The 21,960-nt window shown below is 50.8% G+C and overlaps 2 protein-coding genes and 1 pseudogene across 2 annotated transcripts; all 3 read left to right on the top strand.

Moving 5' to 3' along the window:
• The first annotated feature begins 8,933 nt into the window (after positions 1–8,933).
• On the top strand, positions 8,934–11,567 carry LOC132216355 (interferon lambda-4-like; annotated as a pseudogene).
• A 4,178-nt stretch (positions 11,568–15,745) lies between these two features.
• On the top strand, positions 15,746–17,272 carry LOC132216354 (interferon lambda-3-like). The gene is made up of 6 exons (XM_059665519.1): positions 15,746–15,755; positions 15,857–16,038; positions 16,363–16,440; positions 16,685–16,828; positions 16,930–17,013; positions 17,101–17,272. Exons 1-6 carry the CDS (start codon positions 15,746–15,748, stop codon positions 17,197–17,199), a joined length of 597 nt encoding a protein of 198 aa, XP_059521502.1. The 3' UTR covers positions 17,200–17,272.
• A 1,082-nt stretch (positions 17,273–18,354) lies between these two features.
• Positions 18,355–20,433, top strand: LOC132216912 (phosphatidylcholine:ceramide cholinephosphotransferase 1-like). The gene is given in 2 exon segments (XM_059666602.1): positions 18,355–19,607; positions 19,609–20,433. Coding segments are annotated over 2 exon segments (1,074 nt in total). The 5' UTR covers positions 18,355–18,714; the 3' UTR covers positions 19,790–20,433.
• Positions 20,434–21,960: the final 1,527 nt, after the last annotated feature.

Genomic DNA, 21,960 nt, shown 5'->3' with positions numbered 1-21,960 from the left:
TCTGCGAGGGAGGGGGAGGGGGAGCCCTTCCTGGTCCAGGTCTCAAACCCACAAGGAGAAATACAGGATGGACATATTTGTATGAAACGTAGCAGTTTACGTCAATACACAGGACTTGAGGGTGGGTCACTGCAGCACAGAGGGGAACAGGGTTAATAGGTTGGGCAGCAAGAGCTCTTCCAAACTGACCAGGAATGAAACACCCCACCTCACCCCACCTCCTTCAACAGGAGAGGCTGAGGGAGGGCGAAGAGGAGGGGGGCTGGGCCTTCAGGCAGGGCAGGTCTCAAGACCATGGGAAAGTAGAAGCTGGAGATGGGTGGGGGGAAGAAGCGGGGGGTGGGGGTTAAGGGTGTGCAGGAGGAGGGACAGGAAAGAGCGCCTTCACTCAGGAGTGGGAGATCTTCCTGACCAAGTTCAGAAGCCAGAACCTGTGAAATATGAGATAGGCCTATTGTGTAACACTTAAAGCCATTACAGCCCGGCCCTTGTGACTCAGTGGTTGAGCGTGGGCCTATGAACCAGGAGGTCACAGTTGGATTGCAGGTCAAGGCACACGGCCAGGTGCAGGCTGGGGGTCCTGCAGAAGGCAGCCGATCAGTGACTCACTCTCACCATTGACGTTTCTATCTTCTCTCTCCCTTCTTCTCTGAAACCAATAGAAATATCTATTTTTTAAAAGCAAAGAACGAAAACCATTGCAAGGCCCCCTTGTGGGTGTGGCTCAGTTCGTTGGGTCTGGTCCAGTGCAGGGAAAGCTGCTGGTTCCATTCTCTGAGAGTCAACTGGTCAGCCAGTCACTTTGACATGCCCTGACCACCAGGGGCAGGCGCTCCAATCAGTAGGTTAGCTTGCTGCTGGGTTCTGAGTTGGGGGGAGGAAGGGATTATGGGCTTGTAGGTTCAATCCCCTTTAGGGGGCATGTAGGAGGCAGCCAATCTATGTTTGCTCTCACATCTATGTTTCTCTTTCTCTCTCACTTTCCCTTTTCTCTCTACAAAATCAATTAAAAAAACACACCACACAATACATTGCAAGGCAATGTGCAAAGACTTGGGGAAAATAGCTAGAAAGGTAAAGAGTGCTTACAAACTGACAAGATTCTCAAACTGTGGGGCACCAACCTGTGGGTTGCGACCCCTTTGGGGGTCGAACGACCCTTTCACAGGGGTCGCCTAAGAACATCAGAAAACACACATATAATTACATATTGTTTTGTGATTAATCACTATGCTTTAATTATGTTCAATTTGTAACAATGAAATTGGGGGTCACCACAACATGAGGAACTGTATTAAAGGGCCGCGGCTTTAGGAAGGTTGAGAACCACTGCTCTAGAAGGATAAGCCTAGGAGGGGAAGGGGGGGGGGGGGGATGCCACCCCACTACCACTTCCGAGGAGTTCGATTTCCCACGAGGTTGGAGATCTTGATCTATAAAATAAATAGGATCTATCGAATTGTATACAAATTTAGCAGCAAACAAACAAACAAACAAAACCAAAAGTGTAATGCAATAGAAAAGAGACAATTCTTGTAATACACAATGAGTGCTTACCAATCAGCACTTTTCGCTGAAATTAGCTTATTGGCTTTTTGTGTAGAAAGGGGAATTTTTGCCAGGAAGGATGATCCCATCATACTTCTGGAACCAGCGCATGGCCTCCTCTATGCTGACTCATGTTTGGCCCCAGTGTAGCCTGTCCTTGTTTCTTGCCTGCGGTGCTGAAACCTGGCCTACCCTGCACCTTATAAGCCAAAGGAAAAAGCAGGGAGCAAGACAGGAAGGGCAGGGAACCTGGGATCTCAGGATGGGACAGGGCCCCGGGCCCTGGGAGCCTGGCCCAGGCCCTTCAGAGGCTCTTTGACATTCCTGGTCTCCTGCCAGAGAAGTACAGGGTCAAGGGTGGGTGAGCTGCTCCGACAGACAATAGTTCAAGTCTGTGGTTCTGTGGGTGAGTGCAAGTCTGGGCCTCAGTTTCCTCATCTGTAAAATGGTAATAATTCTTCCTACGCTATAGGGCTGTTGTGAGGACTTGACGGGATAATGGGAAGTTCAAGAGTAAAAGGAACAGCCTGGCACCAAATCCCAGCTCCTCCACGAGTTCTGCACATGCTTCCACCTCGGGCCTCATGGAGACAATGGTGGTACCCACCTCAGAGCGCTGGTGCAAGGAGTAAGGGGACCGATCCACATAACAGCACTTACAGTGGGGCCCACTAAGTGCCATAGGAGCATGTGGCATCGTCATTATCATGACAGCCTGGCACCCAATAAGGTCTCAATAAATGTAACCAACGCAACACAACACCTACAGCGATTTGCTATCATCCAGTCACTCAGCTAAGACTCCCTCCCTACTGGTCGCCTCACATGCTGTCTGCCACCTTGGCCAGGGTAATACAGTGATTAAAAGCCAAAGGCTGGACCACAGAAGTGGGTTCAAATTTGACTCTGTCACCTTGCTGAGTGGCATTGCTTGCTGTGTGACCTTGGGTAAGTGAGCTCGCCTCTCTGAGCTTCAGTTTCCTGCTACCTTCCATGGGGTAATAGAATATGATAATAGAAATAGAATATGATCCTGTAAAATCACTTTCTATTATAAAGTAATCTATAGCTAAATAAAAACATATTCATAACCATGAATAATCCACATAATTGTTATTTATAAATGTAACATAAAAAGTAGTTAATATGTAATATTGAATAAGATAACAGCATAAATCCTATATAATAAAAGCCTAATATGCTAAGTGTCTGGTCATCTGGTTGGCCATTCAACCAATCAAAGCGTAATATGCTAAGGCTGCTCGACCACTTGCAATGATGTGCACTAACCACCAGGGGTCAAATAGTCAACTGCTCAATAGTCACTATGATGTACCCTTACCACCTAGACGCTCCACCAGTAGGTTAGCTTGCTGCTGGGTTCTGGCCAATTGGGACTCAGCGACAGGAGCCCTCCCATGGTCCCCCCTTGCTGGTCAACTTCCCACATCCCTCCCTGGCCCCAACTATGCACTGGTGGGGTCCCTTGGTCTGGCCTGTGCCCTCTCGCAATCGGGCTGAGGGACCCCCACCCCCAGTGCATGAATTTCGTGCACTGGGCCTCTAATATAAATATATAAAGCATGAAATATACTGCCCAGCACATGGTGCTTGCTTAATAAATAGGAGCTATTGCCCTAGCGAGTTTTGCTCAGTGGATAGAGCATCAGCCTGCAAACTGAAGAGTCACAGGTTTGATTCTGTTCAGGGCATATGCCTGAGTTTCGGGCTCGATCCCTAGTAGGGGGTGTGCAGGAGGCAGCTGATCAATGATTCTCTCTCATCATTGATGTTTCTATCTCTCTCTTCTTCTTCTCTGAAATCAATAAAAATATATTTTATAAATAAATAAATAAATAAATAAGAGCTATTATGAATATTCTTATAATGATTTTGAGACCCTGGACCTTGGCCTGGCCCTGCCCCAAACCAGATCTGGATCCTTCTCCCTCTTTTTCTTCCAGGACCTTGTGAAATCTAATCTCCAGCTGCTAACTTCCCAGGTCCTTGGAAGGACACAGAAGCCCCACCCTCATAGCTCTGCAGGGGCCCAGACTCAGGGATGGAGCCATGGTAAGTGCTGCTCGCTTGGACCTTAGACACAGTTACCTGGAGTCCACCTGCCCAGGAGGGCCATGGGCTTCAGACAGATGGTGACGTGGGTCAGCAAGGAGACCTGGAGAGGGAGGCAAACCGGGACAGGAACACAGGACCCACTGGGCCACAGCAGATTGCAGCATCCCCAACCCAGGCACATACACACATGGGCAGGGGGAGGGACACTCCTTCACACAGTCAGCGACTGATGGCCACCAAATCTCATTGGTGACTACGCATTGAGTGTCGGCACATGCTCGATACACAGTCCCAGAGAAACATAGTCCCAGACCATGTCCCCCCACAGGAACACACAGCCACCATCACCCACAGGCCCCAGCCCCCAACCACTCCCACCCCACACCCCGTGACATCTCAAACTCGAGAACACACTGACATGTCCATGTGAGGACACACACAGCATGTTCACCCCAAAGCAATTTCCTCGCTGTTTATTAACACAAATGGGACAAATCGTAGAAAAATAAATAACTCCAGTTTACACATTTTTTTTCTTCACATGGAAGAATGCCTGCCCTTGACAAACCCATGAGCCCTAGAGAAAGTCAGACAGTAAATCAATATATTTGAACACAATATAAACAGAGTTATAAGAGAGGTATTGCAAAGGACTCTGGGAATGCATTGGGAAGAATACCCTGGTTTGGGTTTTGTTTTTATCCCCTGATATATTTTGATTCATATAATAAGAAAAAAAACTCTTGATCTGACATTTTTCACCAAAGAAAGGAGGTTGGTGTATATGTGAAATTGCCACTAGATGAAAAAAGAAAGTACTAGTTTCAATCAGGGTACCTGAGCATAAACATGATAGGTGGCATTAATTTAAATGAAAATGCTGTCTGTTGCATAAACATAGGAAAACTAGAGGCCCAGTGCACAAAATTCGTGCACTGGGGGTGGGTGTCCCTCAGCCCAGCCTGCACCCTCTTCTATCTGGGACCCCTTGGAGGATGTCCGAATGGGGGATCAGGCCTAAACTGGCAGTCGGACATCCCTCTCACAATCCAAGACTGCAGGCTCAGAACCGCTCACCTGCCTGCCTGATTGCCCCTAACCGCTTCTGCCTGCCAGCCTGATCACCCCTTAACCACTCCCTAAGGGACTGATCAATGCCTAACTGCTCCCCTGCCGGCCAGATTGCCCCCAACTGCCCTTCCCTGCCAGCCCGATCGCCCCTAACTGCTCTCCCTTGCAGGCCTGATCCCGCCCAACTGCCCTCGCCTGCCGGCCATCTTGTGGCTGTGGGCGCAGCCATCTTTGAGAGCATGGCAGTCAATTAGCATATGCCCTCCTTATTGGCTGTGAGCACTGCCATCTTTGAGGGTGGGGAAGTCAGTTAGCATTTCCCTTCTTATTGGCTGTGGGCACCTCCTTCTTTGAGGCCTGCTGCTCAGTTGTTTGGCTGGCCCTCACTAACCCCCCTGCTGGCCTGGTTGCCCACGTAGCCTGTTTGGTTGTCCATTCAGTTGTGATGGTCGCTTAGGCTTTTATTTAGATAGATATTCAGATCAGTGCTTAAGGTCATGCTGGCTCATCAGAACTCAGTGCTCACACTTCTGCAAGGATGTCCCTGCATGGGGTTATTTCAATGGGATTAGCATGATCCTCCAAGGCAGCCACAACTGTGTGGCTTGGAAACAGTGGTCCTCCAAGTGTGGTGCCTGAACCAGCAGCATCAGCATCCCCTGGGGACTCCTTAGACATGCAGGTGCTGGGCCCCACCCAGTCCTACTGAGTCAGAAGTTCTAGGGATGAAAGTCCAACAACATCCAGGGTAAACAGGGGACCCCAGTCATCATCAAGAAACATCCTCTGAAAGTATTTCATCTATTTATTCAATAACCATCTACTGAGTACCTGCTCTGTGCCAGGCCCTGAACTGCATGGCAGTGGACACAGTGTAACCGAGAGAGCCCAGGTCCTGCCCTCACAGAGCTCCCAGTCCAGTTGCTCTTAAACTTGAGCACTTGTTATTTTCAATCTTTTATTTCCTTTTTCATCTCAATCCTTATCCACCTCGAAGATTTTCTAAGAACAGCTCAAGTAAAGCCATGGTCTGCTACTTACAGCAAGGAGGCCCACAGTTCCGAGAGAGACTCCCCCAAGTTCACCCAACGCAAAGCAGGGAGCCAGTGGGCACCATGGGCCCTTGCTTATCTCTAACTCCAGGTCCGGGTCCACAGGGTGGGCTTCTTCAAACCCTGCTGACCGCACCAGGTGAATGTTCATGTGAGAAACAGCCGAACCTGTAGAGCATTTTAATGAGATTATTTGAGCCAAACTGGCCACATATGCCGGGGAGCAAGATCTCAAATGCTAGGAAGAACAGGCAGTTTTGCAGTTTCTCTTATGCATTTGTAACTAAGAAGTAAATTCAAAGAAGATTACCTGAAAGTGGGAGAAAGCAAGGCAGGGATTGGATTACAGGCTCTTAACAAGATTCTGTGCTTTCTTAAGGGTGTCTATGCCTTTGAGGGGTATCACTTCTGACTTCTCAAAGGTGTGTTAACCTGGATGCACAAGAACAACGGACAGAGCTGGTTTAAAAGCCTCTCACTAAAGTAGCTCTCAGCCTGGGGCCTGACTACCCACTTAGGAATTTATAATCAGATCACCCTGAGAAGTTGCTTTCCATAGAACTCCTTCTATCTATTTCCCTGCTGGACTGTGGGCTGGCAGTAGTGGTGTCCCAGAATCTCTGCCTGGGACTAATAGCCACTCCCTCTTGTGTTCCTTCCGGGTTAGGAATGGTAGTAGCTTCTGGCTCTTAGCTGGGCCTGCTGCTTGCCTTTACTGGTGTCCCTTAGCCATGCCCCACCACTGTACATTGTTGCTTAAACAAATCCCTTTCCCCATTTGATGGTGGCATGGGTCTCCTGCAGGGATCCTGGCTGATACAGTCACATAGTCACACCCACACTCATCTCTAGCAGGAGGGAGGGGAGTCCCATGCTTGGTTTAGGTCACTGTCGGAGCAGCCAGAGCACAGCTGCTCTGAGTCCGTATATTCTTCGGAATTCTGCTCGATTACAGCACCTGTCAGGGCGGGTTCACTATCAAACCCTATCCGTTGCACTAACTGTTGGGTCTGAGCTCCTCTGCCAGGGGGCTTGGACCTTTTGGGGCTGGGTTTAGATGGAGAAGCCATGAGCAGTGTGGGTGTATAAGAATGAGTCTTTATTGTAGAAGCCAATGGCCATATAGTCATCAAACAAAACAGTTCTTCACAGCAAAGTCCCATACAGGCAGCTGCACACCGGCTGGTGAACAAATACATCTTTCCCACAAAAATAGCATTAGCCTCTGTGCCCACACCTATTATCTGAGCAGCCACACGCTGCCCCTAGACTCATGGCCTCACATAGTAGCAGCACCTGAGCTCTCTGCCTTAGCAGCTTCTTCCACCTCTCTAGCCTTTCCTGCACATATAGCAGCTGCATCCTCTGCGCCTGCCTTTCCCCCAGCACTGGCTGGCTAACATGCATTATACTATTTAGACCAGTGGTTCTCAACCTGTGGGTCGCGACCCCTCTGGCGATCAAACGACCCTTTCACAGGGGTCGCCTAAGACCATCCTGCATATCAGATATTTACATTATGATTCATAACAGTAGCAACATTACAGTTATGAAGAAGCAACGAAAATAGTTTTATGGTTGGGTCACAACATGAGGAACTGTATTTAAAGGGCCAGAAGGTTGAGAACCACTGATTTAGACCAAAGAGGCTTCTTTCCAAGTAGTGACCCTGCTGCTCACCTTCACATAGTCCTCGGACATTCTGGGAATGAAGCCTGTTTTTGTTTTGTTTTTTAAAGACATTTTTATTGATTTAAGAAAGGAAGGGAGAGGGAGAGAGAAACATCAATGATGAGAGAGAATTATCAATCAGCTGCCTCCTACATGCCCCACACTGGGAATGGAGCCCGAAACCCAAGCATGTGCCCTTGACTGGAATCAAACCCAGAACCCTTCAGTCTGTAGGCTGACGCTCTATCCACTGAGCCAAACCAGTTAGGGCAAGGACATTCTGATTAAGATTCCCATGTTCAGAGTGGCCTTGGCAATCTGGTGTACTATCAACAAGGCCTCCACACTCTAATTAGCCGTGACTATTCGGCAACTGTGGTGTGGTTCCCACAGTCACTCAAGATTCACCAGGAATGATTTGGGGGAGGGGCTTTGCCGAAAAGAAGGCATGAGAAATTTTTGTTTGGCTGGCAACAATGGTGTCTCTTTTATCCAGTTTAGAGGCAAGGATAAAGTTTCCTCTCTTATTTGACAGTTCACATGTTAGAGCTTTTTATTTTATTTTTTTAATATATATTTTTTAATTAATTTCAGAGAGGAAGGGAGAGGGAAAGATAGAAACATCAATGATGAGAGAGAATCATTGATCGACTGCCTCCTGCACACCCCTTACTGGGGATCGAGCCTGCAGCTGAGGCATGTGCCCTTGACCAGAACCAAACTGGAGGCCCTTCAGTCCTCAGGCTGACACTCTATCCCCTGAGTCAAACCGGCTAGGGGGATAATTTTATTTTTTTATTTTTAAATATATTTTTATTGTTGATAGTATTACAGATATCTCCCATTTCCCCCCTCTTAACTCCCTCCTCCCAGCCCCTTCCCATCCACCCCTGGTCTTCACTACCCTATTGCCTGTGTCTATGAGCTATGCATATAAGTATATAAGTTCTTTGGTTTATCTCTTCTCATCCCCTCAACCCCACATAAAGGTATGTTAATCTATTCCATGAGCTTTTTTTGATAGCTCATTTTGACAGGGTTGAGGTGATATATCATTTTGGTTTTAATTTGCATTTATCTGATGATTAGCGACTTTGAGCATTTTTTCATGTCTCTTGGCCATTTTTATGTCCTCTTTGGCGAAATGTCTACTCAGGTCCTCTGCCCATTGTTTTTTTTAATATATTTTATTGATTTTTTACAGAGAGGAAGGGAGAGCGATAGAGAGCCAGAAACATCGATGAGAGAGAAACATCGATCTGCCGCCTCCCGCACATCTCCCACTGGGGATGTGCCCTAAACCCAGGTACATGCCCTTGACCGGAATCGAACCTGGGACCCTTCAGTCCGCAGGCCAACGCTCTATCCCCTGAGTCAAACCGGTTTTGGCCCTCTGCCCATTTTTTAATTGGACTGTTTGTCTTCCTTTTGTTGAGTTGTATGAGTACTTTATATATTTTGGACATTAACCCCTTATCAGATGTATCATTGGCATCCCATACACTGCTGTTCTCCCATACACTGGGCTCCCTTTCATTTTGGTGATGGTTTCTTTTGCTGGGCAGAAGCTTGTTATTTTGATGTAGTCCCATTTGTTTATTTTCTCCTTAGTTTCCTTTGCCCTAAGAGATGTATCCATAAACGTATTGCTACGTGAGATGTCTGAGATTTTACTGCCTATGTTCTCCTCTAAGATTTTTATGGTTTCATGCCTTACATGTAAGTCTTTTATCCATCTTGAGTTTATTCTGGTGTATGGTGTAAGTTAATGGTCTAGTTTCATCTTTTTGCCTGTGTCTGTCCAGTTTTCCCAACACCATTTGTTGAAAAGACAGTCTTGACTCCACTGTATGTTCTTGCTTTCTTTGTCAAACATTTATTGACCATGATGGTGTGGGTCAATTTCAGGGATATCTGTTCTGATCAACTGGTCTATATGCCTGTTCTTGTGCCAATACTAGGCAGCTTGGTTGTAATGGCTTTGTAGTATAGTTTGATATTCGATATTGTGATCCCTCCTACTCCGCTCTTCTTTCTCAGGATTGCTGCAGCTATTCGGGGTCCTTTATGGTTCCATATAAATTTTGGGAGTATTTGTTCTACTTCTTTGAAGTATGGGGCTGTGGGTCTTGGTGACAGTGACCGTGGTGGCGGACCCCAGTGTGACCGAACCCAGGCGCTGCTCCTTCTCTCACTACCGCTGGTTGGACCCCAGGGCGCTGGAGGCGGTCAAGGCGCTGAGGGACCACTACGTGAGTGATGCCCAGACCCCCAGTCCCAGGGGACGCTGGTCCCGCCAGGGTCAGGATCCTGGTCCCTATCCCGAGGGCCCTGGCATCCTAGCGTCACGCAGGCGCATCTCAGATCTCAGGTCTGAATTCTGACCAGCTGCATCCTAAGCACAGAAAGCACCTTCCTGCCACTCACAAAAGGGCGCACGTCGGGGTGCAGCGTCCGCAAGGGGTGCATTTCATTCCCCTTTCTGGTCCTCGTCCTTGGGGGGGGGGGGTTGGAGGAGGGGTGGTTGGAGGGGGGGTGGGGGGGCGGGTTCTGTGCTCCGTACACAGTACGCACGACCATCCTGCACCACACAGTCGGGTCACGGGCATGAATCCCCGACTTCCCCGCACTTCAGGGCTCAGGCGAGGGGCGCAGCCTCAGCCCCACCATTGTCCCGCCCAGGAGGAAGAGATGCTGAGCTGGAGGCCGCGGAACTGCTCCTTCCGCCAAAGGAGGGGTCCCCCGCGGCCCTGGGTGAGGCCCGCGTGTCGGCGTGGGGTGGGCGTTGGGGGGGGGACAGGGTGGCGGTCGCGGCGTCTCTACTCCGCCAAGTCCCCTCAGTCGTGCGCACGGCTCCGCCTGGTGGCCCGGTCCTCTCGGACGCCCAGGCCGTGCTGAGCAGCCTGCCCAGCCCAGAGCTGTTTCCCGGCTTCGCCCCAACCCTGGAGCTGCTGGCGTCCGCGAGGAGGGACATGGTGGCCTGAGTGAGTGCCCCCCGCGCCCGGCCCCTGCACCCCGCACCCGCCTGCTCTGCGCTCTCCCCCCTCAGCTAGGTCGCCCGGGGCCCATCTGTCTCGCGGAGCCCCAACCCGTCCACACACAATTCGCGTCCCGCTGGTGTCCGCAGGGCTGGGCTGGGAGGCTCGTGGGCTGAGTCGGTGGGAGACTGGGTCCCTTCGCCTCCTTGGTTTACCTCCTGTGCCCCCTCCAGCTGGAGCTGGTGCGGCCAGGTTCCTCAAGGAAGTCCCCGCGGGCACCCAGGAGGCGTCCCCAAAAGCGGAGACCTGTGAGTGGTGCGGGCGCGGAGCCGGTAGCCAGCAGGGCTGGGGCTGGGTGCGGGGGTGGGGGTTGGGGGGTCACGTGTGGTGGAGCGGCCAGGAGATGAGGGTCCCTCAATGAGGAAATCGCTGCCTCAGCCCCGCTTCGCTTCCTTCCCGGGTTCCAGGACTCGCCTCGGTGCCATGAAGCCACCATCATCTTCAACCTCCTGCGCCTGCTCACGTGGGACCTGAAGCAGGCGTCGCTCTCAGGGCCTTGTCTCTGACCCGACTGTGAGGCGGGCCCCGCGGCTCTGCGGGCGGGCGGCTTAGGTCGGGGCTCTGTGCTGCCCTCTGGTCCAGGCAGGTCTCCAGCCAGTGGGCGCCCGCGCTCAGGAGACTGCTGCCGCCGCCGCTGGCCTCACCTCGATGCCTGTGCTGAGCGCACCGTGAAGTGCGGGGACATTTCCGGAGAGGACAGCGCGTCCCCTCGGAGCAGGGACATGTCTGTGGAAGGCATTGCCCGAAGACCCGCCAGGGGCCTTGTGTGGCAGGAAGAGACTTGAGTCCTGAGTCCACGGGGGACGCTGACCCCACGTACCATGGGCGAGGCTCTACTTCTCTGGGTACCAGCAGCCCAGAACCGAGTCTCCAGGACAGTTCCCACGCCCTGGTTTGAGCCTTCAGTGTCTCCTATGAGATTCTATGAATCTGTGACTCCTGCAGCTCTCCACTGGAGAGGCCTGGTCCCTCAGGGTGAGGCAGTGACAGCGCCCGAAGTCCTTAGGTTACTGCACAATTTTGGATTCTGTCACCCGTGTTTCCTTTGTATTTGTGAAATCCCTGAGTAATGGGCTACTCTGTCATTCATTATTAAATATTCTTGCATTTACACTGGTTGTTCCCCTGTGATCACTCTGAGTGGCACTTTCAGTTAAAAATGCTCAGCCAGGGCAATCAGGTGACTTGAGTGCAACTCTGACCCTGCCTCTTAATCATGGTGTGACTGTGCAAATTACTTCTCTGTGGCCTCAGTTTCCTCATCTATACCGTGGCATTATCATCCTTCCTTTGTGGACAAGTTGTGTTCATTGAAGTAGCATTTATTCAGCTTCCAGTGGAGGCCATAGGATGGTCTCTATTAAATAACCACACACACCTCAATACACAAGTGATTGCACTTCTTTATTTGTCCAAGCCTGTGGGCTGGAGAGCTTTGCTGCCAACTGCAGGGCTCCTTGTCAAGGTCACACAGCAGGTGAGGGTAGAGCCAGGTTTGCATCCCAACCCTTCAGCTCCATGGTTCATGCTCTTTAAAATATCTATACTAATAAAAGAGAAAAATGGTAATTGGCGTACGAGCTACCCTTTTCATTGGCTAATCAGGGCTATATGCAAATTAACTGCCAACTATGATTGGCAGTTAACTGCCAACAAGATGGCGGTTAATTTGCATATGTAGGCACAATGCAGGGAGGCGAAAGGGAAAGCAGGAAGAAGCCCCCTGCCACTGACAGTGATCGGAAACCCAGGGGGGAGCTAAGAGCTGGGGGGCAGGGCAAAGGCGGCCCTGGGGCCGCCTTTGCCCTGCCCCCCAGCCATGATCAGAGAATCAGGTGCCTTTTCCGCCCTGGCCAGTGTTAGCAGGAAGTAGGGGTGGAGCCAGCGATGGGAGCTGGGCACGGTCGAAGCTGGCAGTCCCAGGAGCTAGGGGTCCCTTGCCTGGGCCTAAAGCGGAGCCCAGGATCGTGGGGCCGCTGCAGCTGCGGGTCCCCGCTGCCCGGGCCGGATGCCTAGGCCAGAGGCGTTAGGCCTGGGCAAGGGGCCAATCCTGCGATTGGAGGGTGATGGGGGTCAACGCCTGAGGGCTCCCAGTATGTGAGAGGGGGCAGGCTGGGCTGAGGGACACTCCCCCCCACACACACACCCAGTGCACGAATTTCGTGCACCGGGCTCCTAGTATATATATATAATCCCTAGCCTGCTTGGCTCACTGGATTGAGCATTGGCCTGCAGACTGGGGGGTCCTGGGTTCAATTCTGGTAAAGGGCACGTGCCCAGATTGGGGGCTGGATCACCAGTTGGGGGAATGCAGGAGGCAGCCAATCAATCATTCTCTTTCATCAATGTTTCTTTCTCTATCCCCCTCTCTGAAATCAATACAAATATACTAGTATATAAAATAAAAATAAAATATTTTTAATTGATTTGAGAGAGAGGAAGGGAGAGGGAGAGAGATAGAAGTATCAATGATGAGAGAGAATCATTGACCAGCTGCCTCCTGCATCCCCCCTACTGGGGACTGAGCACACAATCAGGGTATGTGCCCTGACTAGGGATCCAACCCTGACCTCCTGGTTAATTGGTGGACATTCAACCACTGACCACACAGGCTGGGCCGGAGACTATTTTTAAAATACATCACAACACTAAGCTTCTCATTCACTCTATCAATGTTACTTATATTTAAAAATAGAGGCCTGGTGCATGAATTTGTGCACAGTGGGATCCCTAAGCCTGGCCAGCAACAGGACTGAGCAGGGCCATCTTGCCCAGTCCCAACAGGGGCCTGCCAGCCATGGGGAGGTACCAGGGGAGGTTGGTCAGTCCTGGGAGGTCGTCTGTGGGAGAGTACTAACCACCAGGAGGCAGCTCCTGTATTGAGCGTCTGCCACCTGGTGGTTAATGTGCATCATAGCGACTGGTTGACCAGTCCTTTTGATCATTCTGGTGGTTCAGTCATAACGGTTGCTTAGACTTTTATCCTATACTAGAGACCCGGTGCATGAAATTCATGCATAGGGGCAGGCAGTCCCCTCAGCTCAGCCTGCACCCTCTCTAATCCAGGAACCCTTGGGGGATGTCTGACTGCCATCGGGCCTAAACCAGCAGTCAGACATCCCTCTCACAATCAGGACCACTGGCTCCTAACTGCTCACCTGCCTGCCTGCCTGATCGCCCCTAACTGGCTCCCCTGCCAGGCTGATTACCCCTAACCATTTCTGCCTGCTGACCGGATCACCCCAAACTGACCCCCCCTGCTGGCCTGGTTGCCCCTAACTGCCCCACCCGCTGCCAGCATGGTCTCCCCTTACTGCCCCCCTGCCAGCCTGGTCACCCTCAACTGCCCTCCCCCGCCAGCCAGGTCACCCCTCACTGTCCCCCCTGCTACCCTGGTCACCCTACGCAGCTTGCTTCTTCAGTCGTTTGGTCATCCCTCACCACTCCCCTACCAGCCTGGTCACCCCTCACAGCCTGCTGCGCAGTCGTTTGGTTGTCCCTCACTAACACCCCGGCCTGTCTTGTTGCCACACTCAGTCTGTTTGGTCATCCATTTGGTTTTTTCAGATGTGACGGCCCCTGGCTCTTTATATAGAGAGATAATAAAAGCTTAATATGCAAATCCTCCCCTCGGCCTAGAGTTCCACAGGGTGTTCGACCTGGAAGCAGGGCTGACCAACTGCCCACGGCTCCTCCCCCTGGCCAGCCCTGACCCCATTTGGCCCCCACCACCCCGATCAGGGCAGGCTGGCTGGACCCCACTCATGCACGAATTTGTGCACCAGGCCTCTAGAATATATAGATGTAGGCAAACTACATTGTGCCCCTGATGTTATCATGGGTTCAGTACTATATTGTGGCAAAGCCTCCGTGATGGAGTGAGGCATCAAGTACTCCCAGATCAGGAGTAGGGGGTGTCTTTTTTTCTTTTCAGATCTTGACATAGCTCACTCCCTCACTTCTCACTTTATGTTTTTGCTCAAATGTGACTTTTCTGGCCTCATTCAGTGCAGCCGCCTCCTACACTCTGCTGTCACCTCACGTTTGTGCTTTCATTTTCTGTTACCTGATGTAATATACAGTGAGTGCTTACCCCTCCCCTACTCTCCTCTAGTAAGAAGGCCCAGGAGTCCTGGCTGGTGTGACTCAGGTTTGGAGCGTCCTCCCCTGTGAAAGGTGTGAAAGGTCACTGGTTCAATTCCTGGTTAGAGCATATGCCCAGGTTTTGGGTTCTCTTCCCAGTTGGGACACGTGCAGGAAGCCACTGATCAATATTTCACTCTCACATTGATGTCTTTCTCTCTCCCTCTCCCTCTTCCTCTGTAAAGATCAATAGAGTAAAGTTGTTGTTTTTTAAAAAGCTCCGACCAGTGTTGTTTTATGGGATGTCTTTTAAATGCTCTGATCCTGGCACGTTGAGCAGTGCCTGAAACAAAGTAGGGGCTGGGTAATACTTGATGAATGAATGAAGGCATTTGTCACACTGACAGGATCCCTTGAAGCCCTTGGCTACACCCAGACTCCCTAGCAGAGACTCCTATCCCTGGGTCCCTCTGTGTCTGGACAATTAAAGATGTTTGTTTGTCAAGCTCCTCTCCTCCCCTTCTTTCACAGCCCCTGGGGGGGAAGGGGGAAAGAGCTAATCTCTTAACTCTGTGCTGCTTTGTGTTGCCTACTCTCCCATACACACTCCCCCGTCCCAGTCGTCCCCCCTGCCCCCCCCCCTCACATCCCCCAGTAGCCTTCTCCCTTTGTCTTCTCCCCTCCCTTGACAGCCCCCTTCTCAGAAGGGGCAACAGCCCTGGAGGTGCTTTCCTCCTCCTCTCCCTGCACCGGGGTGTCCTGCAGAAAGGCAACCCCTCTTTGTGGGGCTGAGGCTGCCCTTATCCTGAGATTCCTCTTGGGACCTCACCTCCTGTAGGTGAGCCTGAGTGTGTGTCACTTTCTGTTTCAGCTCCAGCTGCTCACCTGGCTCAAGGCCCCGCCCTGCACGGGCTTTCCCAGCCTGGGGCCTCCCCTAATGGCAGGTGTGTTTTCATTTTTCCTTCATCAGCTGGGATTGCCCGCCTGTGCAGGCTAAAAGCTGCACCATGGAGCTCAGTGAGGAATTGCATCGCTGCCTAGTTGGAAGTTCAAGGACACAGACCCAGCAGCAGGCTGAGACCTGGAAGAGGAGACTGAGGCCAGAGACACCACACAAGGCTGAGTGAGACCCAGGAGACAGCCTCTGAGAGGACACTTGGATCCCCACTTGGAATAGAGACCAGAGACCAGAGACCAGAGACCAGGATGAAGCTGGGTGAGCCTCCACATCATTGTCCATGACCCTCACTCGCCACAGCCCCCACCCACAGCCCCTGACACTCTGTCCCCTCATCTGCCCATCCTTCCCTAGCACAGACTTGGCTCTGTGTTGTGCGCTGGTGCTGATGCTAATGACCACTGTGCTGACCAGCACAGGAGCAGTTCCCGTCACCACGCCCCTCGCGACCCTCCTGGGTGCAAGGGGCTGCGACATGGCCCAATTCAAGTCTCTGTCCCCACAAGAGATGAAGGCCTTCAGGAGGGCCAAGGACGCCTTGGTGAGTCTTCCTCCCTCTCCCCTGCCTCCCCTCCCTACCCCCATGCTGTGGGCTACCCTCCACCCTTCCCTCTGTGGGTCACAACCTCATTTGGCTCAAGGTGGGCCTGTTCCCTTCCTTCCCAGGGCTAACCTCCACCCTTCACACATAGTCTACCTCCTGCTCTTGCTTTGGGGGCTGACTCTTGTTCTTCTGCCCTGGAGATGCCTCTACCATCCTTTAGGATGTTAGCCCCCTGCTCCTGTTGCTAGCCATCCTCCAAGCCCACTGCGGGGTCAACCTCCAGCCCTCCAGCTGTGGCTGACCTCTGCCTTTGCTCTCCAGGAAGAGTCCCTCCTGCAGAGGAACCGGAGCTGCGGCTCCCGCCCACTCCCAAGGACCCGGGACCTGAGGCAGCTGCAGGTGAGTTGGGAGACTCAGGCCCAGTCCTGCCCTCACCTGGCCCCGCTCCTCTGGCTCCTTAGGTGGCCCCTTCACCTTCTCCTTCTCACTGTTCTCTGTGTCTTTGCCCTCCCCAGCAGTCCCCCTGACCTCTTCTCCTCACCTGCTCACATTGACCTTCCCTCTCTCCTGTCTCCTGCCCTCACCTGCTCCTTCCTCCGCCCTCCTCACCTGTTCTCTCTCACCTGTCCTTCTCCCTGCTCAGGTGTGGGAGCGCCCTGTGGCCTTGGAGGCTGAGCTGGCCCTGACACTGAAGGTCCTGGAGACCGTGGCTAACTCGACCCTGGGGGACCTCCTGGACCAGCCCCTTCACACGCTGCGCCACATCCACTCCAAGCTTCAGGCCTGTGTGAGTGCTCTGGGCTCCCAGGCTCGTCTGTGGGTTCTGACCACCCGTATGTCCCCGTGTGTCTGAGACCCTGTTCACTCACCACCCTCCTTCGCCCACAGGTCCCAGCTCAGTCCACAGCAGGCCCCAGGCCCCGGGGCCGCCTCCGCCAATGGCTGCACCGCCTCCAGGAGGCTGAGGAGAAGGTGAGTGACTGGGGCAGGACCAGTTTCTGGGGACAACTTGGGGCCCAGGTGATGAACAGCCACTCACCTGTCCTTTCCTCTCCACAGGAATCCCGTGGCTGCCTTGAAGCCTCTGTCGCATCCAACCTCTTCTGCCTCCTCATCGGTGACCTGAGATGTGTCGCTGATGGAGACCTGTGTGCGTGACCCTCAGGCCCACCGGCCTCCTGTCCCAGCATCTTGGGTTTTATTTATGCGTCCCTCACGTTTCTTAATTTATTGCCACCCAACCACTATTTATGTATTTATGTGGTGAATTGTCAAGCTCAGACCTGTAAAATATTTATTTTCTACTTTTTGTAAGAATTGTTCAAATAAATGATAAGAAAATGATGTTTCCTGTGCTGTGGGGCTATGGGTATGATTGTGCGGATTAGTTTTCTCCTGCCGCCATAACAAGGTTTCCCAAACTTAGCATCTTCAGACCACACAAGTTTAGTATCTCACAGCTCCATAGATGAGAGCTCTGGGTGGCCAGCCTCTCCCTCTGCCAGGGGTCTCACAGGGCTGAAGTCCAAGTGTGGCTGCTGGGATTCTGCTAGGGAGGCCTTGGGAGGAAGGGTCCACCTCCAAGCTCAGTCAAGCTGTTGGCAGAATTCTCTTCCCTGCAGTGGTAACACTGAGGTTCCTGTTCCCACTGGCAGAAAGCGTCTGTCCGTCCGCAGCTCCTGCCAGCCTTTCACTGGTCCTCGCACATGGGCCTACATCTCAGAGCCTGCAGCCACGGGTCACATCCTTCTCACGCCTGGAATCCCTCTGACTGCTCCTTCCGCCACATTTCTGTTCTGCCTCCAGCTGGAGCAAGTTCTCTGCTTTTAAGGACTCGGTGTTTAGACGGGTTCTCACGGGGATAATCCAGGACAACCTTTCTCTTTTCACATCTATAAAGCTCAGTTACCTCTGCGAGGGCCTTTTGCCAGGTCACATAAGAGATTCACGGTTTCAGGGTTTGGGCTGGGCGTTGGGGCCACTATTCTCCCACCACAGAACGTGAGTGATTGTGTGCGTGTGTGGTTTCTTTGTGGGTATGTGAGTGGATCACTGAGATGCCTTCTGTTATATGTAAAGCACATGAAATAAAAATGTCTTGGCTGCCCGGCTCAGCTCCGCTGTGGCCTCCCGGCTGGAGCCTCAGTGGTTGCGCTGGGCTCCTGCTCACAGCTGTCCCGCTGGGAGGACCCGCCCGCCCTCCGGACGCTGGGCTCTCGAGCACCGCGGGGCTGGCCAGCCGCCGGCCAGGCCGAGGGCGAGGGCGGCTCCAGGGGCCAGGCAGAGGGGCGGGCGCGCCGGGGAGCCGGGGCCGGGTCGGCGCGCCTCGGACCGCCTTTGCCGCTCCGCCTGCGCCCGGGCAGGCACCCGAGTGCGGGAGCGGCGCGGGAACTTGGTGCCCTGGGAACTTTGCAGGAGACTTTGCCTCCAGCCTGGAGAGCCCAAGGAAGAATCTTGTTGAAAAATGAGGTGAACAAGTGCTCGGGTACTCAAGAACCCTGGACAGCTACATGAGGTGTTTAAAAACTGCCCTAACCACCTTGCTACCCAAGTCCCAGTCATGAGGCCTGACAGGATGAGTACGCCTTCGAGGGCCAGCATCCTGCTCCGGAAAAACTCGGACTGCTGACCTGCAGAGAGCAAGCAGGGGACTGCCTGTTGTCTGCCAGTACAATGAAGGAAGTGGTTTATTGGTCACCCAAAAAGGTGACAGACTGGCTGCTGGAGAATGCTATGCCAGAATACTGTGAGCCTCTGGAACATTTCACGGGCCGCGACTTGATCAACCTGACCCAAGAGGATTTCACAAAACCCCCCTTGTGCCGAGTCTCCTCCGACAACGGGCAGCGGCTCTTGGACATGATAGAGACCTTGAAAATGGAGCACCACATGGAAGTACACAAGATCGGCCATGCCAACGGGCACCTCAGCATTGGCACAGACGTCCCCACCCCTGACGGCAGATTCAGCATCAAGGTCAAACCCAACGGGATGCCAAGTGGGTATAGGAAGGAGATGATAAAGATCCCCATGCCGGAACTGGAGCGCTCCCAGTACCCCATGGAGTGGGGCAAGACTCTTCAGGCCTTTCTTTATGCACTTTGCTGTTTTGTTCTCACCACAGTGATGATCTCGGTCGTCCATGAACGAGTACCTCCTAAGGAGGTGCAGCCTCCACTACCGGACACGTTTTTTGACCATTTTAACCGGGTGCAGTGGGCCTTTTCTATTTGTGAAATTAATGGCATGATCCTTGTAGGACTCTGGTTAGTTCAGTGGCTGCTCTTAAAATACAAGTCTATTATCAGCAGAAGATTTTTCTGCATAGTTGGCACGCTGTACCTGTATCGGTGTATTACAATGTATGTAACTACACTCCCAGTACCTGGTATGCATTTCAACTGCCCTCCGAAGCTTTTTGGAGACTGGGAAGCCCAACTGGGGAGAATAATGAAGCTCATTGCTGGCGGTGGCCTGTCCATCACTGGCTCTCACAACATGTGTGGGGACTATCTGTACAGCGACCACACGGTCATGCTCACACTCACCTACTTATTTATCAAAGAGTGTGCTCAAAGAAGCTTCCCAGATGAACCTCTTGGCCCGGGTGTGGTGGTACAAGCCATTTCAGTACTTTGAAAAGAATGTCCAAGGAATTGTACCTCGATCTTACCATTGGCCCTTCCCCTGGCCAGCAGTCCACCTCAGTAGGCCAGTTAAATACAGCCGGTTGGTGAATGACACATAACAGCTGTGCAAAGTGGGGGAACGAGGACCTGTCCGAAGTGCTAAGAACTCCACGAGAGAAGATGCCATAAAATAAACACCTCCCTAATCCCACTATCTTTCAACGGTTACCTTGACTTAGCCTATTGAGTTACCTGGTCAGCACTGTGATCTTCTTTTTCTCTCCAAAGGACCTGTGTTGGACAACAATAAAGAAAATCTAACTTATCATGCACTGTACACAGTTCCTGTTCAGAAGCCTGTGATTTACATAACCCACAACCACCATGTTCCTTTGTATATGATGCAACAGCATAAATGTAAGCTTTTGTATCCTAAGTTCTGTTTTTTCCAGTCACATCTGGAAATAAAGCGTATTATTTTTCTTGGGAAAACATACTTTTCATATCTCTTGCCCCAAAGATTGGGCTGTAAGCCATTTTCTAGCAAATGTCTCTATGAAGGTTTCTAAGTACCTGAATGGGGTCTGATTCTGAAATCTTTCTACCTGTTGCACCGATAGTCAAAAATGACAGACACAGAAAGGTTTAGTAACTTTGGGTTTTGTAAAAAAAGCAGAGACAGTGTGTCAAAAAGTACAAAAAAAAAAAAAAAGATTCTGTTATAAAGTGATTTTCTAAGTATTTCCTAACTTTATTTTTCAAATGATGTTATGAAAACCAAATTTCAAGATTTTTACATGTCAAAGAGAAGAGAGTTAAAATTTAAAAATGCTTCTTGGGAGAGAAATTTGTCTATGTTTCTAGTGCCTTTCTTGTCTTGATTGTGTGGTCAGTAGGCAATCTTAAAAAAATGTTTTTATTTAAAGTATTCCATGAAAATATAAATGTATGTATACACTACTAAATTTTGCATTTATAGCTAAGTTAAATCAGAAGACTGCTTATGGCTTTTCAGTTGCTCTGAATTACAGACTGGGGGGAGGGGGGAACGGGTCATCAGAAAGTCAGAGCCGGCTCTCATATTGTGAGCCTGTGGCAACGACATGGCCCACTTACACTATTTTACCTATTTGGTGGTTCAATTTTAACTCTACAGTGAAAACAGCCATGAATACTTCTTTTTTTAAAAGCGAGTTTTGAAAATGATCACTTAACTAAAACTTGAAAGCTATAAATTAGTTATCCATACTCTCATGACAATTTTGTTGGTGAACAACAAAAAAGTGATCTATTTCTTTAAAATATATTTGTGCAGAAACTGCATGTAATTCTAAGTTTTGCTCCTAACAAAAGGATGTTTGGGGAAGTATTCTATTCTATACTTGCCAATGTGGAGAACAAAATAGTTTTTTAAGAATGAAGAATTATATATATCCATTCTGGATTTTACGTGCAGCAGAATTATCTTCCGTAGGGTTGTTTTTTGTGTGTGTATTCACAAGGTGATATTTGTATTGTAAAACAATAATGGTGAAGGAAATAAAAAGGCTTTTAAAATTTGGAAAAAAAAAAGTGCCTTATAACAACACTTATCATTGCACATGATGAGAAGTGCAGACAGCAGGGTCCATTTAGAGCTACATTATTTAACCTGCTCCACAGGCCACATGGAGCTCAGCACTGAAATGTCGCTAGTGCGGGTTGAGCTGTGCTCTACGTATAAAATAGACCCTGGAATTGGAATAGATTTTATTTTAAAAAAATGTTTAGATGATGTCTGCCAAGTTTCTCCTCTGTAAAACTACTATTTTTCTCTTTATAATAAATATGTGGAGGACTTTGAGACTATGCAAATACCTGTTAGTTTTCAAACTGCAACCCATTCATTTTAGCGTCCATTGATGATGTCAAAGGGTCTTGGACAGAGGGGGACATACGGGTGCTCAGAGCCCACAGCCTGAATGTTAATATTCTGTCAGTTGTCAAATAACTTCATCCTTCTTCTTGCATTATTCATTGCATTCTACTCTTAGGAAGAGCTGTGCTCCCCTCCGTCATGCATGTATTTGCTAATTGATTTATAACCGCATGGACTACTGAATTCTTATTTCATTCAGTGCATTATAATTCTTTGCTATAACTTCAGTTGATGCTCGAACTGTCCTCAATTAGACCAATGGGAACCCTTTCAAGATGGCTCCTAAGCCCTTTCCATGTGTCCCCTCATCCTTTGAGCACCTCCTTGCTTTCTGGAATAAGATGTTCCAGGCTCGCCTTGTACTGTCCCTGC

This window comes from Myotis daubentonii, chromosome 15, assembly GCF_963259705.1.
Source record: "Myotis daubentonii chromosome 15, mMyoDau2.1, whole genome shotgun sequence".
Lineage (NCBI taxonomy): Eukaryota > Metazoa > Chordata > Mammalia > Chiroptera > Vespertilionidae > Myotis > Myotis daubentonii.
Note: the sequence above shows the minus strand (reverse complement) of the source record. Positions and strands in the feature narration are given on the sequence as shown.